Here is a 14,507-nt window from a genome sequence, read left to right as displayed (position 1 = left end):
TCCTCCCCAATCCCCTTCTGTGCCCCCGTGATGAACTTATAGGCAGCCACAAGGTCGCCTCTCAACCTTCTCTTGCGGAGGCTGAAAAGGTCCAGTTTCTCTAGTCTCTCCTCGTAGGGCTTGGTCTGCAGGCCCTTAACCATACGAGTGGCCCTTCTCTGGACCCTCTCCAGGTTATCCGCATCCCTCTTGAATTGCAGCGCCCAGAATTGCACACAGTACTCCAGCTGTGGTCTGACCAGCGCCCAATAGAGGGGAAGTATCACCTCCTTGGACCTATTCGTCATGCATCTGCTGATGCACGATAAAGTGCCATTGGCTTTTCTGATGGCTTCGTCACACTGCTGACTCATGTTCATCTTGGAGTCCACTAGGACTCCAAGATCCCTTTCCACTTCCGTGCCACCCAGCAGGTCATTTCCTAGGCTGTAGGTGTGCTGGACATTTTTCCTCCCTAGGTGCAGCACTTTGCATTTCTCCTCGTTGAACTGCATTCTGTTGTTTTCTGCCCACTTGTCTAACCTGTCCAGGTCTGCTTGCAGCTGTTCCCTGCCCTCTGGCATGTCCACTTCTCCCCATAGCTTTGTATCATCTGCAAACTTGGACAGAGTACATTTCACTCCCTCGTCCAAGTCGCTGATGAAGACATTGAAGAGTATCAGTCCAAGGACCGAGCCCTGCAGGACCCCACTGCCCGCACCCTTCCAGGTCGAAACCGACCCATCCACCACGACTCTCTGGGTGCGACCCTCTAGCCAATTCGCCACCCACCGGACTGTGTAGTCATCCAAGTCACAGCCTCTTAACTTGTTCACCAGTATGGGGTGGGATACCGTATCGAAGCCCTTCCTGAAGTCTAAGTATATGAAATCCACCCCTCCTCCTGTGTCCAGGTGTTTCGTAACCTGGTCATAAAAAGAGACTAGATTGGTCAGGCACGATCTGCCTGCCACGAACCCGTGCTGGTTTCACCTCAGCATAATTTGTCCTGCTGGGCTCTCGCAAATGTGAGCCTTGATAATTTTTTCAAAGACTTTGCCAAGGATGGAGGACCATAATTCAAATTCAAATTAAAAACGGTTCCGAGTCTTCCCAGGAGTTGAAGATCTTTACCTCTGGCCTCGAGAGGGAAAAAATAGCACATTTGCAAGTATTTTAGCGTTAATGCCTAGTACTGTGTGCTTTTTCATTAAGTCAGACTCATCTCCCCGGTATATACAATCTAGCTCACTACATTTACTATGCTTTGGAGGAACAGTGAAAATCTGAAGTGTAACCTTATCTTTGTAATTCCCTGTGAAATAATGTTACAGTCCTTATTAGCTTATAGTAGTTGTGTAGCACTGTATTTAAGTAAAACACGTGACACATGCAGAAGAATAAAGCATTTTGGGGTTGGTCTGCCTGCATTGTTCACCATGTTTCCTTCCACATCTAGATTGCCCCCCGTTGTGCCTACTTCAACATGAAGTGGTCATTCTAAATGGATTATTTGACATATTTGAATCCAACATGTTTACAAGGTCTCCTATTTAGAGTTGCAATCATGGCTCATCTGCTTCTTTGGAGACTGACTATTGTCCATGTATCTCCATTAGTTATGGTAGTTACTGAAAGTGTCCCTAGGGTAAAGCCACTATTTAAGTACCACTAGCCAAGAAATTACAGTCCATGAATGACAGAGAATCTTGGATCCCCATGCCATAGTGGAATGGAAGCTGCCCATCCACATGCAGTTACTTTTCCTATAAATACATTTAGCAAGCTACACTAACTTTCGCCTTTACAAATATTGTAGCAGTGTTATGGCAGCGCTCATTCCTAAATTATTGCAGTTTATTAAATGGGGGAAAGTTCAATAGGTCTTATCCTTTTCTTCCAGCTAGTTGATCTTCCGGCCCTTTCAGCATCAAGCTATGCTGATCATTAAAACGTGGTGCAAACTTTCTCATCAATATAAGATTTAATTTCTTTCCTTGAGGAGCTCCAAAGCACTTGATGAAAAGTGTAAATAGTTTTAGTCAATTCATGAAAGCAAAGCACACAGTCAAATAAATGGATTACTAGGAGCACAAACCTAGATTCCCAGGCACATGTAGTCCTCTAGCTGTAATCAAATACCTTTGAAGATCTACACTATTCTGGCTAGGCTGTCTAGACGTGCCTGTTTCATTTGTCATTATTGAATAGATAAATAAAAGGTTAAGTATATTTTAGGACTGCAGGAAAAGTCCTGAAACTAACTTCTATGTATGAATTAATTTTGTTCTCAGGACATTCCAGAAAGATTATTCAACTGGGAGCTAATGGTAAAAATGGTTGATGCTGTAAAATCACGTATAGAAGAAGAAAGTAAATGTAGATTTAATGCCGTGTCAAACATATTGGACCATTTAACCATAAAAAGCAGCCTCTCTGTTAGACAGAAGGAAGAGCTTTTAGCAGAGTTGCACAAAGCTTTCTGGGAACAAGTAATACATTACAAGAATGGTGAGTATTCCTCGACTTTCATCTTAAAAATGCATTAACTGATGTTTTGATTTATTAATAGTCTCATTTTTGTCAAACCAAACATGAGCAAGGTGTGAAGTATTACTGAATTAAAAACCGTGCTAGAGAATAAACTAGGAATAGTGTTCTTAGAAAAGTAGATGAGCTGGTGGTTAGAACAGAAAACTTTGTCTCAGTCTCCTAGCTCTTGTTCTGGGTTTGTGACACGTAAAAATGGGGAGATTATAGTTTAAAGAAGAAGTCACATCTCCTTCACCAAGTATTTGTGAGCTATTTTAAGTTAACTCAGGGGTGGGCAGTTATTTTAGCTGGCAGGCCACTTAAAGTTTTTGTCAGCTGTCTAGCGCCACATATGCAAAAACCTTTCAGAAGATATCATTTTAACAAATTATGGATAAAAAACAAAACCAAACAAAGCCCAAACAGCTACTATAACATATTTTAATTTATTTTTTTTTTAAATAGTATCCGTCCTGATTTGAATAGTGTATATAGAGGCAATTGCATAATAGCTCAAAATAAACAAAAACAAAAAACTGTATTTTCTTGCACCCAACTCCCCTGGGAATATGACACACACCTTGTTTTGGAAAGGCTCAAAGAAGTGGGGAAAAAAATCTTTCCTTGTAGTAACTGAGAAGCAGTAGCTCAGGAATAGAGCCTATTCACTGTTCTTCTCCCTGCGAGTTGCATGCAGATTTTGCTTTTAATTTTGCCAGTAATGGCAAAAACTGTTCTTACCATGTTTCTTGAATACAGTATGCACCACAGTTTCTAGCAAGTGGGTTGTTGGGGTTTTTTTGGGCGGGGGGGGAGGTTGTTTTGTTTTGTTTTGTTTTTTAGAGGAGAGTGTGTTGCATGCAAGAAAATAACTTAATAAATTCTCATCAACCTCTTCTAAGAGAAGGCTTTAGTTCATTTCTTCTCTCCAGCTCTGAGACTGAACAGGGCTTTTAGCTTGATTTTCTTTTAGAAATGTTTTAAAATAGTCTTTGATCTTTTTGTTTTTACCTTCCACACCTTCCCATGTTATTTTTAAGCAGTAAATCTGTGGCTTAAAGTACCTCATCACACTTGAGGCCTGACTCAATTGCTCACTGAGGCCAATTGACTTTGATGGGTGTTAAATCAGGATCTTATTCATAGTATTGGAGGAGTTAATGCCTTTGTGTAAAATCATAGTAAATGTTCAAAATGTTAGTGATGTGTGAAATGTTTGTTTCTCAGCAACTACAGGATCTTAATTTGAAGTAAAAAGTATTCAGAGCAATATGCGGATTCACAACTCTCAGTATTTACAATAGAGCTCAAAATCTATTCAATTCTAAAATTCACTAGGGTTTGAAGTTACTTGCTTGAGAACAGTATACAGCACTGTAATCAATTTCTCGGGTAGATAATAAAGTGTGTAACCTAATGTGTATTTTCATTTATGCAGAACATTTGGTTAACCAAATAGGGAAAAATCCACTTGCCCCACCCATACAGTAAAGGGGCACAGAAAACTATATTTGGATATAAATCCTTGCAGTCAGTTTTTGTTTCTTTAAAAAGTGCTCTTGGGCAAGGAACTCATTGTGCTAGCACAAAATGGTTGATTCTTAAATCATATTGCTTTTCTTAGGACAAGTGCTGCTTTAGCCATTCTATTGGCATGCTGTCAGTGTCAGAGCTTCAAGAACAGAGTTGTCTGAAAGTAAATGTTCTCGTTGGAGAGCAATTCAGACTCCACTAGATTAGAATTTTAATCTGTATTATGTCTCAGGTCAGCAATTCCCATTCTGCAGGTTATGTCCTCTCTAAAAATGTTGACTAGTCTTATGAACTAATAGTTTAATCAAGGGTTTAACAAGCACCCTGTGCATTCTTTAAGCATGAATGGTTACCTCGTAGCCATTGTGAATATTCACGAGTTTATAATTTTTAAGGTTTAGCTATGTTTATTACTTTTTGTCTCAGATGTTTCTATCTCAAGGTAGAGAGGTATTAGAAGGCCTTTGTTTTAGACCAGCTAGATACTTTTTACTCATGTGAAGTAAAACCTGTACAAGTGTGCACTTGTTCAGCCTTGTGTCTTAAAAGAAGTCAAGCTTACTACATACAAGCAATATAGCCCCAATTAACCAACTCATTGATTATGTCAGTCCCTTGAGCCACTGCTTAAAGTTCTACACCTTGAACTGAGAACAAACACTACTTAAAATTCATGTACATGTATCAATTTGTAAATTTATACATCCTTCCTTTCCTTTTTTGTGTCCTTGTGACAAGGACTTAGCAGAATTCACAGATTCTTTAGAATCTGACAGGGCTGTGCCATGAATACTTCTGCTGTGGCCGCAAACTTGTGACCTCTGGGCAGTCAATTGTGCACCTTAGCACCCAAGCCACCTCATTTTTTTAAACATTATTCAATCTTACATTATTCTTGTTTTTTCCTTAGAAATATGTCTGTCTGTATTCAATTCAGAAGTTATATCTAAAACATGTTTTTAAAGTATATTTAAATCTTCCAAGGTCATTTGTAAACTTGTTATAGGAAAAAAAACCCCAAATGCTGGCCTAGAATTTTATTGAAGATTTTCCTACAGTGTCGGTGCATTTTCAAAGCAGCCAGTCAGCCTGCTGACAAACACAATTAACTCTGAGTTTGAGAAATGTGCACACTGTTTGTGTATTGCACTGTTGTGCATCTCTTCACAACAAGAGAGTTTTTCATTGCTGAAACAGCTTGATATGGCTGTAACTAGATGTCGGCTGCATTGATTGTTATTTTTTTAATTCACTGTTAGTTGCACAAGTGGAGGTTACAAGTTATTGAAGTATGTAGAACAAAAAGTTGATCATATAGTATTTCCCCCACAAAAAAATAAAATTGAGAAATAGGGATAGGGTTACTTATTTTCCCCCAAAATACTCTAGGCACAGACCCAACTTCTGTAGCATTCAAACCAAATATCAGACTGATAGCTCTTCAGAGGAAAAGTCATTTGGAGTCAGTATTCAGCACCCCTGAAAACCAGGCTTCCTTATAACAACAACAACAAAAAATTAGCTGACACTTTCACTCAAGAGACTTGCTGAAGCCCATTCAACAAGTTAGTCACCCCACTAGGAACAGAACCCAGAAGTCCAGACACCGAGCCTGATGCTTGGTTTTCATTTCTCAAGTAAATTGCTTGAACTACAGGCTTCCCACTCATGTTGGCATTAAAACTAGAAATGGCAACAGTTATTTTCTCAAATAACGGATTTCCAAGAGCTCAAGTTGTAAAATAACAACTGAAGCAGTAGACATGCCTTTGGGGTTATTAGATAAAAATCGTTCACTGTATGTTCCAGAATGTGTCCGACAAGCTAAAGACCTAATCATGAAACAGCTGGCATGTCGTGCAAGCAAGATAGAAGAGCTCAAACAAGGCCAGGAGGATGAACAAAGCTATCTCCTCAATAAAAATCTGCAAGTAGAAGATCTTCATGAATTTCTGCAGGTAAACTACAGAAGATTTATATTCATTCTTTTGTTTCTATCTGTGGGTTACTTCAAATATATTATGAATAGGAGTTCACTTAAATCATGGAGAAACTAAACAATTTTCACAGGTTAGTTGTGGCACAAATAGTAAATTCTGTGGATGTTTCTTCAATGTGCTCTGGTGGCCCCGCCCCTCAACACTGATTGGCAGAGAGGCCCCAGGAGGAGGAGGAGGGATGATGGGGTAGCTGCCATCTTGTCTGCTGCCCTTTGGGATGCCCTGCTAGGTAGCCCAATGGTAAGTGCTCCTTTTATCTGAAAATGCCCCTTAAGAGCAGGTGACTTTACAATTAGCCCCAATATAGGCTCTGTGAGTGGTATCCAAGGCAACCCCCTTTTCTGTATTTTACTTTTAACAATACTCCATTGACTATTGTTACAGGTACTCAATTGAAAGTAATGTACATCAAGTTGAAGTAATCACATTTTCAAATTCCATCTAAACTATAGCAATAAAAATTGCTGAATATGCTTTTCCCTGTAACTCTGAGTACTGTTCTACTATTCATATTTCAAAATGATGAAAAACTGGAAAGTATTGAAAGAAGGATTGCAAGAGTGATTCAAAGTTGGAAAAATAACCAAGAGCTCAGGTTACCCAACAGAGGGAGGTTAATGGTGACCTGATTTCAATCTGTAAGTAGTGAAGTATTGAAATCACAGAAGTATGATAGTAAAGAGCTCTTAAATCTAGCAACCAAAGGTGTAACAGGTTCCAGTGGCTGAAAGTGGAAGCTAGACAAATTTACAGTTGAGATAGTGCAGACTTTTAAAGTGAAATTGACTGAATTTGAACATTTCACTAAGCATGTTTTTTTGGATTCCTAATCCCTGGAAGTGTTTAAAATCAAGACAGGGAGCTTTTCTAAAGCAGGAATCAATCAAGTGTAGTCCTATAGTCTGTGTTATGCAGATGGCCAGAGCACCTGGTTACAGTGGTCTTTTGGCACTAAAGTCTATGTAAACAAACACTCAGATGAGCGTAGTCTAAGACTTCTCTCTCTATTTGGCTGCTCCTGTAGTTCCTGGTTCAGTACTGCTCAACTCATCAACTCATGCATTTCTTGGCTAACGTCCTTACTGGCTCATGCTTACTCCTACCAGTGACCCTAAACTTTCAAATACCCATAGCTTTAAGCAATTTAAAATTTAAACGCCTGAACACCCACTAATTCCTACAGCAAGCCAAGTGTAAACTTTTTCTTTTTAATGTCAACTCCCCTGCTTCTATGATTAACATACTAGTACAGTCAGCCCTGTATATTCAATGGATATACAGTATAGCCATCTAAATCCAAAGCTAAAAAGGAGTTTTTACATTCCATTGCAGATTAAGTGCCCAGGATAGAGGTTTCCCACATCATTGTCCAAAGAAGATAAAACAGATGTACCGATTCAAAGTACAGGGATTTAGTCCATTCTAAATGTTGTATAAGATAAAGTATTATTTCATATAAAGCCAGATTTCTCCTGCTGATCATATCTAGACTCCTGCTTTAGTGATACAAAATGGAGTGAGAGATTGAAATGATCATCCACATTTGCTGTATATCATAAAGGAACAAATGACTGTATGCATGTCAACCTTTTTGCAATATCTTTCCCCATAATACATCTTTTATGATATACAACAGTCCAAACCCTCCTAGTTACTGTCCCCCTCGTATACATTTTCTAATCCCATATAGAACAAGGTATCGCACAGTAAACTGTGGCAGCACAAGCTCTTCAAATATGAACCAATATATTTATGAAGTGTCAGCAGCCTACAGCTTGCAGGCTGGATCCAGCCCAAGGAGACTGGGAGAAGGGCAACAATAGGAACTCTTTCCATGCTACCACAGGGAGAAGTGGAAGAGGCCGATTCCTAACATCTGTGTACCCTCCCACTTCTGATCCACCCTAAGTCATTCCAGCATTTAACCTGAAACCGTTGATGGCCAATGTACTAATGCATTGCATTGACCAAAACTATGTTGGAGGCTAAACTAATTATAAAACTGTAAGTCATTATTTAGGAACACAAATGGAACTTCACCTCTGCCTCACCTCAGGTTCTGGTAAATGCTTCTATTAAAAACCCCAGAACCTTGTGATTCTTGTATGGGGTCTTACAACCCAAAGTAAATCCCTGTAGCATATGTGTGTTTGTCCTCTCAACACAAGATGCCTTAAACTAATTAGTAACTTCAATTAACATTCAAAATCAGTTTGGGTTTGTCTCTTCACAAATAGCTACTGAATTTTCTATAAGCCCTTCTTTGCATTCACCAGCTTCTTGGATTGTAATGCAGCTAGGACAAATTGTAACCTATCATTAGCACCACTGCAGAGATTTGTGCATATCTTTTCACATCGAAGATATTACTTACAGAAGGATGTGTGACTGGTGCCTCCTGAGTCTGGGGGGGGCACCCACAGAAGCCACCGACCCTGTCGGGGGGGGCACCAGCCCTACCGAAAGCAGTGTCGGCTGTTGGGGGGACATCGGTCTTGTCAGGGGGGGCATGTGCACCCCCGTGTATCCCCTACCAGTTGCCTATTCACAGAAGGAGATTGTTAAGTGTCCAATTCTAAAATATGAAGTTATTGGGTCACGGACAACAGAAACAAATATAGACCGGTTTAGTCCCTCAGTAAAGCACTTCTTAAAATCCCACTAGGCATCTAAATACATTTCAAACTGGACCTTTTATATTCCACTTCTAGTGACCCTCAGTTATGCTTATTCCTGGCTCTCATTTCCCTAAAATACATAATATTTCGTTTCTATGGCAGCTGCATCTGATTCACCCAAGGTGGGTAAGAAGCAAGGCAGAATTTATTATTTGCCTAGAAGTCATAGGCAGTCCTGGCATGAACCAGGACTCTAAAAAAAAAAATGCCAGGAAAAATGGGACAGGACGCTGTTTATATCTTATGCAGAGGAGATGCGTTGCTGAGTGCTAGCTGCACGCTCCTGGCTTTTGAGCCCCTATTATCACACCAACTATGCCAGTAGTTCCAGAGAAAGCTGTTTAATAAAATGGGGAAGAGAGGACTGGACCGTATGAGTCTGGGCTGCCTCTTGCTTTTGCGTTCTTTGCCTACACTTCCCCCGCCTGGGGCAGTGGATCTGACCTGGTCTCTATTGGTTTGGGTTCAAATTGTCTCCTAAAGGACTTTTTCTTGGTCCGAGTTGATGCTGAGACAGGGCTTGAGGTAAGAATGGCACTTAAAGGACACAAAATGTAGCTACATGTAGGTGCACAGGGAAAAAACAATGCTGTTGCATTTGAGTTCAAAACAGAAAAGTGTTTAACCAGAAAAAAAACCAACCACTATTTTAATCCATTGAAACATTTCTATCTGTTCCTTATTTGGCAGAACCTAAATTCTGGGCCTAAGGTGAGGTGACAGGGAGCCTCTTAGATTTCCCCTCTGAATTTTGGTTCCCCTGGCTCTCTTGAATGCATCTTATTGCTGCGATTTGCACTGGTACTGAAGATTGCACTAGGCAGTCCTTACTGAGTTATGCGAATGGCAGAAGGGGGTAGATTTGGCTTAACCATGTCTAGAGAGCAACCTCATCCCAGGACCTAAAGCACACAATGTCTTTCTTACTTTAAATCATGCAGAAGTCTAATAATTTTCAAATGGCTAACAATAATAAAAGCTGTCCTTCAGTTAGCTTCCAAATGATGACTTATCTGCGCAGCCTGTGTGTGCATATGTGTGTTTCCAGTTAAAAAACTGGTTGTCGGAGCATGTGGTAATTCTACCCTGTGCTTCTCAGGGAGCTTAGGCTGCGGAGGTCTTGCTATGGACCCCCAGAGTCCTTGGAAGTACTGAATGAACCATGTATTGTTTCTTTCTCTGAAAGCCGTTGCACTAGCCATGACTCCCTGAGTTATTAGGTTAGCCCCCTGCAAGTCCATCAAAGAGGGAGAGACCTGAAGCAAAATCAGGGTTGTAAACAACCCTGCGTTTTGGGTAAAAGGCAACTACATGTTAGAAAAACTGGGCCTGAAATGAAAGGAACCTCTTAAGGAGCAGAAGCTGTCATGGAATAATACTTCATGATAGCATCTCTTAACTTGACAGCATGATAAGCTTTTCAGATACTACCCAATAAATTCCCACATTAGCCAAACCCACCCCCTGTGTTGGGTTAGGCCAATATTATTCTTCACGTAGTGAAGAAAAAAGAGGCCCAGAAAAGGTAAATGTGCTACCCCACCATATGTTATAAATAGTTTCAAAAGTTGGAAGATGCTTTAGAAGTCCTCTGACCCCCAGTTTCCTGCTCTAACCACTAAAATAAATCCCCTTCTAGAGAAAAAGAAGCTGCAAGGGAGACTTGGAGCAAAGGCTAAAACATTAGTCAGGTTTGCTCTAGATCCGGTCTTGGTTTTAAGGGCAGGCTGGTTTTCCTGTGGGTGTCATGGAAGGACGTTGCAAGCATGGAGTTCTTGCAAAAGAAAAGAACAAGTTTAGTTCCACTAATCACCCCTGGGATGGAGCGAGTTCAGGGTGAAGGCCCACAGTATGCTAAAACAAGGTAGAACAATGCTACATATTACAAATATGGTAAGGGTGGCCAAAATTTGCAAAGGGAGGTGGTGCTCGCCCCTACTTTGGGGGTCTTTAAGAGAAGGCTGGATAGGCATTTGGCTGAGGTCATCTGACCCCAGCGCTCTTTCCTGCCTATGCAGGGGATCGGACTTGATGATCTATTGAGGTCCCTTCCGACCCTAGCATCTATGAATCTATGAATGTTTTTGAAAAACAAAAGTCAGTCTCTGCCTCAAAGTGCTTGTCACCCAAGTAAACAGTTTGTGACCCAGGGGACAACTGAAAGGTATAGACAGGCAAGCGCAAGGAAACAAATGAAAAAGATATCACAGATATGAAAAGGCTCATGAAGTACTCTGTATATATTGCTGGGAATATATATATAATATATATAATTGTATATATATTCCCCTCTGAAGGAAGAGGGGCAATAGGGGAAAAGGCACAAAACTCCTTGTTTAAATATCTAACATAAAAACCAAAAAAGGAAACTTTGTCCCCCTGCACCTTTCAGAAGCAGATTTGAATCTGACCTGAAATGCGTAGATATTCTGGAATGGGAAGAACTTGGCTGAATTCTTGACAAGAACAAAGGCGAGGATTTCTTAGGGCGATATCAGGTATCAGGAGTAAAAGGAAGCCTGATGAAAAATGTCTTGCATTCAAGTTGTCTGACTATCCCAAATATTGCAGTTGATCCAATAAAAGATATCATGCTAAGAAATCCTTGCCTATTGCATAATTTCTGGACCATTATGGCTCTAACGATGACAAGAACACAGAGCATTGACTACGCAAATTGCTCCTGCTTCCCAGCCTTTCTATTTTTTCCTCTCTTCAAATACCAAGTACTTAGAAAGGTAGCAACATACTCAGTCCCTGACCTTTCTGTAAATGGGCACCAATTAGGATGATGAATTGTGCAATAATCACCTTTTTTCCATACAGAAACTATAAACTTGCTTCACATAGGCCACCAGATGCAAGTTGGATGGTAATGATTCAGCCACTGTTTGTCCTGAGTTTGATGCATAACAGTGGCCTAGATGTGGAAGGTTTAAGTCCATGTGTGAACTTCTTTCCAGCCTCACCAGTACCAAATAGAGCAGAAGAATCACTTCCCTTGATTTTGCAAGTGACACTCCTAATAATACACCTCACTATACTGTTGGGTTTTTTGTTTTGTTTGTTTTTTGGGTGGGGGGAGGTGGGGAATGTTGTAACAAAAGCACACTGCTGGCTCATATTAAGCTTGTGGTTTACTGGAGCCCCTAGGTCCTTCTCTGCAGGGCTTCAGCCTAGCCAGTCATTCCCAAGTCTGTGTTTGCAGTTATTCCATCCCAGGTGCAGGACTTTGCACTTGTCCTTACTGGATCTCATCTGATTGATTGCAGACCATTTTAACAGCATACCTAGGTTATTTTGAGTCTTATCTCTACCTTGTAGAATATCTGCAACCACACCCAATTTGGCATTATCTGCAAATTAGCTAAGTGTGCATTCAATCCCATCATCCAAATCATTAATAAAGATACTAAATGATACATGACCCAGGACAGACACCAGGGGAACCTCCTCCCAACTAGATATTCAGTCATTGATGATTCATTGAGTATGATGATCCAACCTGTTATGTACTTTCATCTAGTCTGTATTCCCTTATCTTGTTAATGAAAATGTCAGTGGGGACAGTGTCAAAAGCCTTGCTAAAGTCAAGGTACATCACATTCACTGCTTACTCCCCTCCCCCTCCCACTATCCACAGAGTCTGTGGCCTTATTGTAGAAGGAAGTCAGGTTGGTCCAGCATCACTTGCTTTTTGATGAATCCACGCTGGCTGTTCCTGAACATCTTGTTCTTACAATAGATTCCTTGAGAACCTGATCCATTATCTTTCCAGGCTGTCTGATCTGTAGTTCCCTGAATCCACCTTCCCTTTCATAAATAAGGGTGCTATATTTTCCCTTTTCCAGTCACCTGGGACCTCATATGACTACCCTTTGCTCTCAAAGAGGATAGCCAGTGACTCCAAAGTTACTTCAGCCACTTCCTTCAGTACCCTAGGGTGCATCCCAACCATCCCTGCTGATTTAAAATCATGTAGCTTCTCTTAATAATCCCTAAACTGTTATTCTGCTACTGTACGCTGTTTGTATCTATCTTTGCACCCAACTGTGCTTGCTATTTGGTAGCTGCCCCTATTTGTGAAGGCTGAAACAAAAGATGCGTTAAATACTTCAGCCTTCTCTTTCATCCTCTGTAACTAGATACCCTTCTGCATTCCAGAAGAGACTTGTAGCTTCTCTGGACTTCCTCTTACTTTTGACATACTTATAAATTCCCTTTTTATTGCCTTTTATGTCTCTTGGCAGCTGGACCTCAAATTGTGCCTTGGTTGGCCTAATTTTCTCACTGCATACCTGTGCAATATTCTTACACTCTTCCCTAGTACTATGACCAAGTTTCCACTTTTTTTAGGATTCTGTTTTGACTTTCAACTTCTTAATGAGACTGCTGTATAGCCAGACTGGTCTCCTGTTGGGCTTCCCATTCTTTCATCACATTGGAATAGCTTGCTTTTCCACCCTTAACGTATAGCCAGCTTTACTGGACTCCTTTTCCCTTCAGACTTGCCTCCCAAGGGATCCTGGCTGGCTTTTCTGAAGTCCATTTTTCTTATTCTGCTGCTCTCCTTTCTTCCTCCCTTTAGGGTCTTGAACTCTATCATTTCATGGTTACTGTCACCCAGGTTACCTTCCACCTTTGCATTCTCAATCAATTCCTGCCTGTTTGTGAGCAGTAAGTCAAAAAGAGCTTCCCTCCAGTTGATTTCTTTACCATTTGTATCAAAAATTATCCCCAGCACACTCCAGGAATTTGCTGGACTGCTTGTGTACTGCTCTGTTTCCGTACCAGCAGATGTTCTGATAATTCAAGTCCCCCGTGAGAACCAAGTCCTGTAATTTGGAAGTTTGTCAGTTGTTTAAAGAAGGCCTCATCCACCTCTTCCTCCTGGTTTGGTGGCCTGTAGCCACCTGCCCACCATGATATCCCCCTGCTGCATTCCCCTGTGACCTTTCCTCAGAGGCTGTCAGTTGGCCTACCTTCCAATACCTACTGTATGTCAGAACACACGTACATCACCTTTATATATAGGCAACACCTCTTACTTTTTTCCCCTGCCTATTCTTCCTGAACAAGCTATACCCATCCATGTCTATACTCCAGTCATATGACCTATCCTACCATGTCTCAATAATCCCAATGACATGACAACTCTGTACTTGTACTAGGACTTCCAATTCTTCCTGTTTGTTCCACAATATATAGCCAGATACTGTCGTTGTTTACTACTATTATTATTGCTACTACTTCGTTGGAATTTTTATGATCAAAGGACAACTGAAATATCCATCTGCGAATGCCCTTGAGGTTTCTAGTTTCTAAAAAAAACCTCACTGCATTTGTTAAAGTACGAAATTATAGCTCTTTTAAAAAAATGCAAAAAAGTCTACAGTCCTGAAGAATGCAGCCCTACTTATACACAGAATAGGCACTCACAATTCAAGTTTCTTCAAAGTCTGAATGGATATTTTTTACATGGCACAATACCAACATACAGAATTATGTTATCCTTGCCTGTGAAATTTGCTTTTGATTATAAAACATTTGCCTGGCAGCATCCCAGAACCTTGGCTTGAACAGAATTACTATAAGATGACTAGATCCTTGCCTGGAGAATTTACTTAGTACTATAAGCAGACAAGGTTCTTTGGGTGAATCTGATATATTTTATTAGATCAACATACATAGTTGGGGGAAAAAATTTAGCAAACTTTTAGGTTTAAAAACCCTTTGTCAGGCTGAGGAAGTCTCTGCAGTTGGTGTGTGCTCTTCCTGGATGGAA

The 14,507-nt window shown here is 40.6% G+C and overlaps 1 protein-coding gene across 5 annotated transcripts in view; it reads left to right on the top strand.

Moving 5' to 3' along the window:
* The window catches only part of EVC (EvC ciliary complex subunit 1), a 115,430-nt gene that overhangs the window by 28,643 nt on the left and 72,280 nt on the right, over positions 1-14,507 (top strand). For all 5 annotated transcript variants that reach the window (XM_006017027.2, XM_025195390.1, XM_025195376.1 and 2 more), the window contains 2 exons: positions 2,274-2,490; positions 5,854-6,002. In XM_006017027.2, coding sequence (XP_006017089.1) covers positions 2,274-2,490; positions 5,854-6,002 — 366 coding nt within the window. The remainder of the gene's footprint in view (positions 1-2,273; positions 2,491-5,853; positions 6,003-14,507) is intronic.

The sequence above is a fragment of the Alligator sinensis genome, unplaced genomic scaffold, assembly GCF_000455745.1.
Source record: "Alligator sinensis unplaced genomic scaffold, ASM45574v1 scaffold421_1, whole genome shotgun sequence".
NCBI classification, from domain to species: Eukaryota; Metazoa; Chordata; order Crocodylia; family Alligatoridae; genus Alligator; species Alligator sinensis.
Note: the sequence above shows the minus strand (reverse complement) of the source record. Positions and strands in the feature narration are given on the sequence as shown.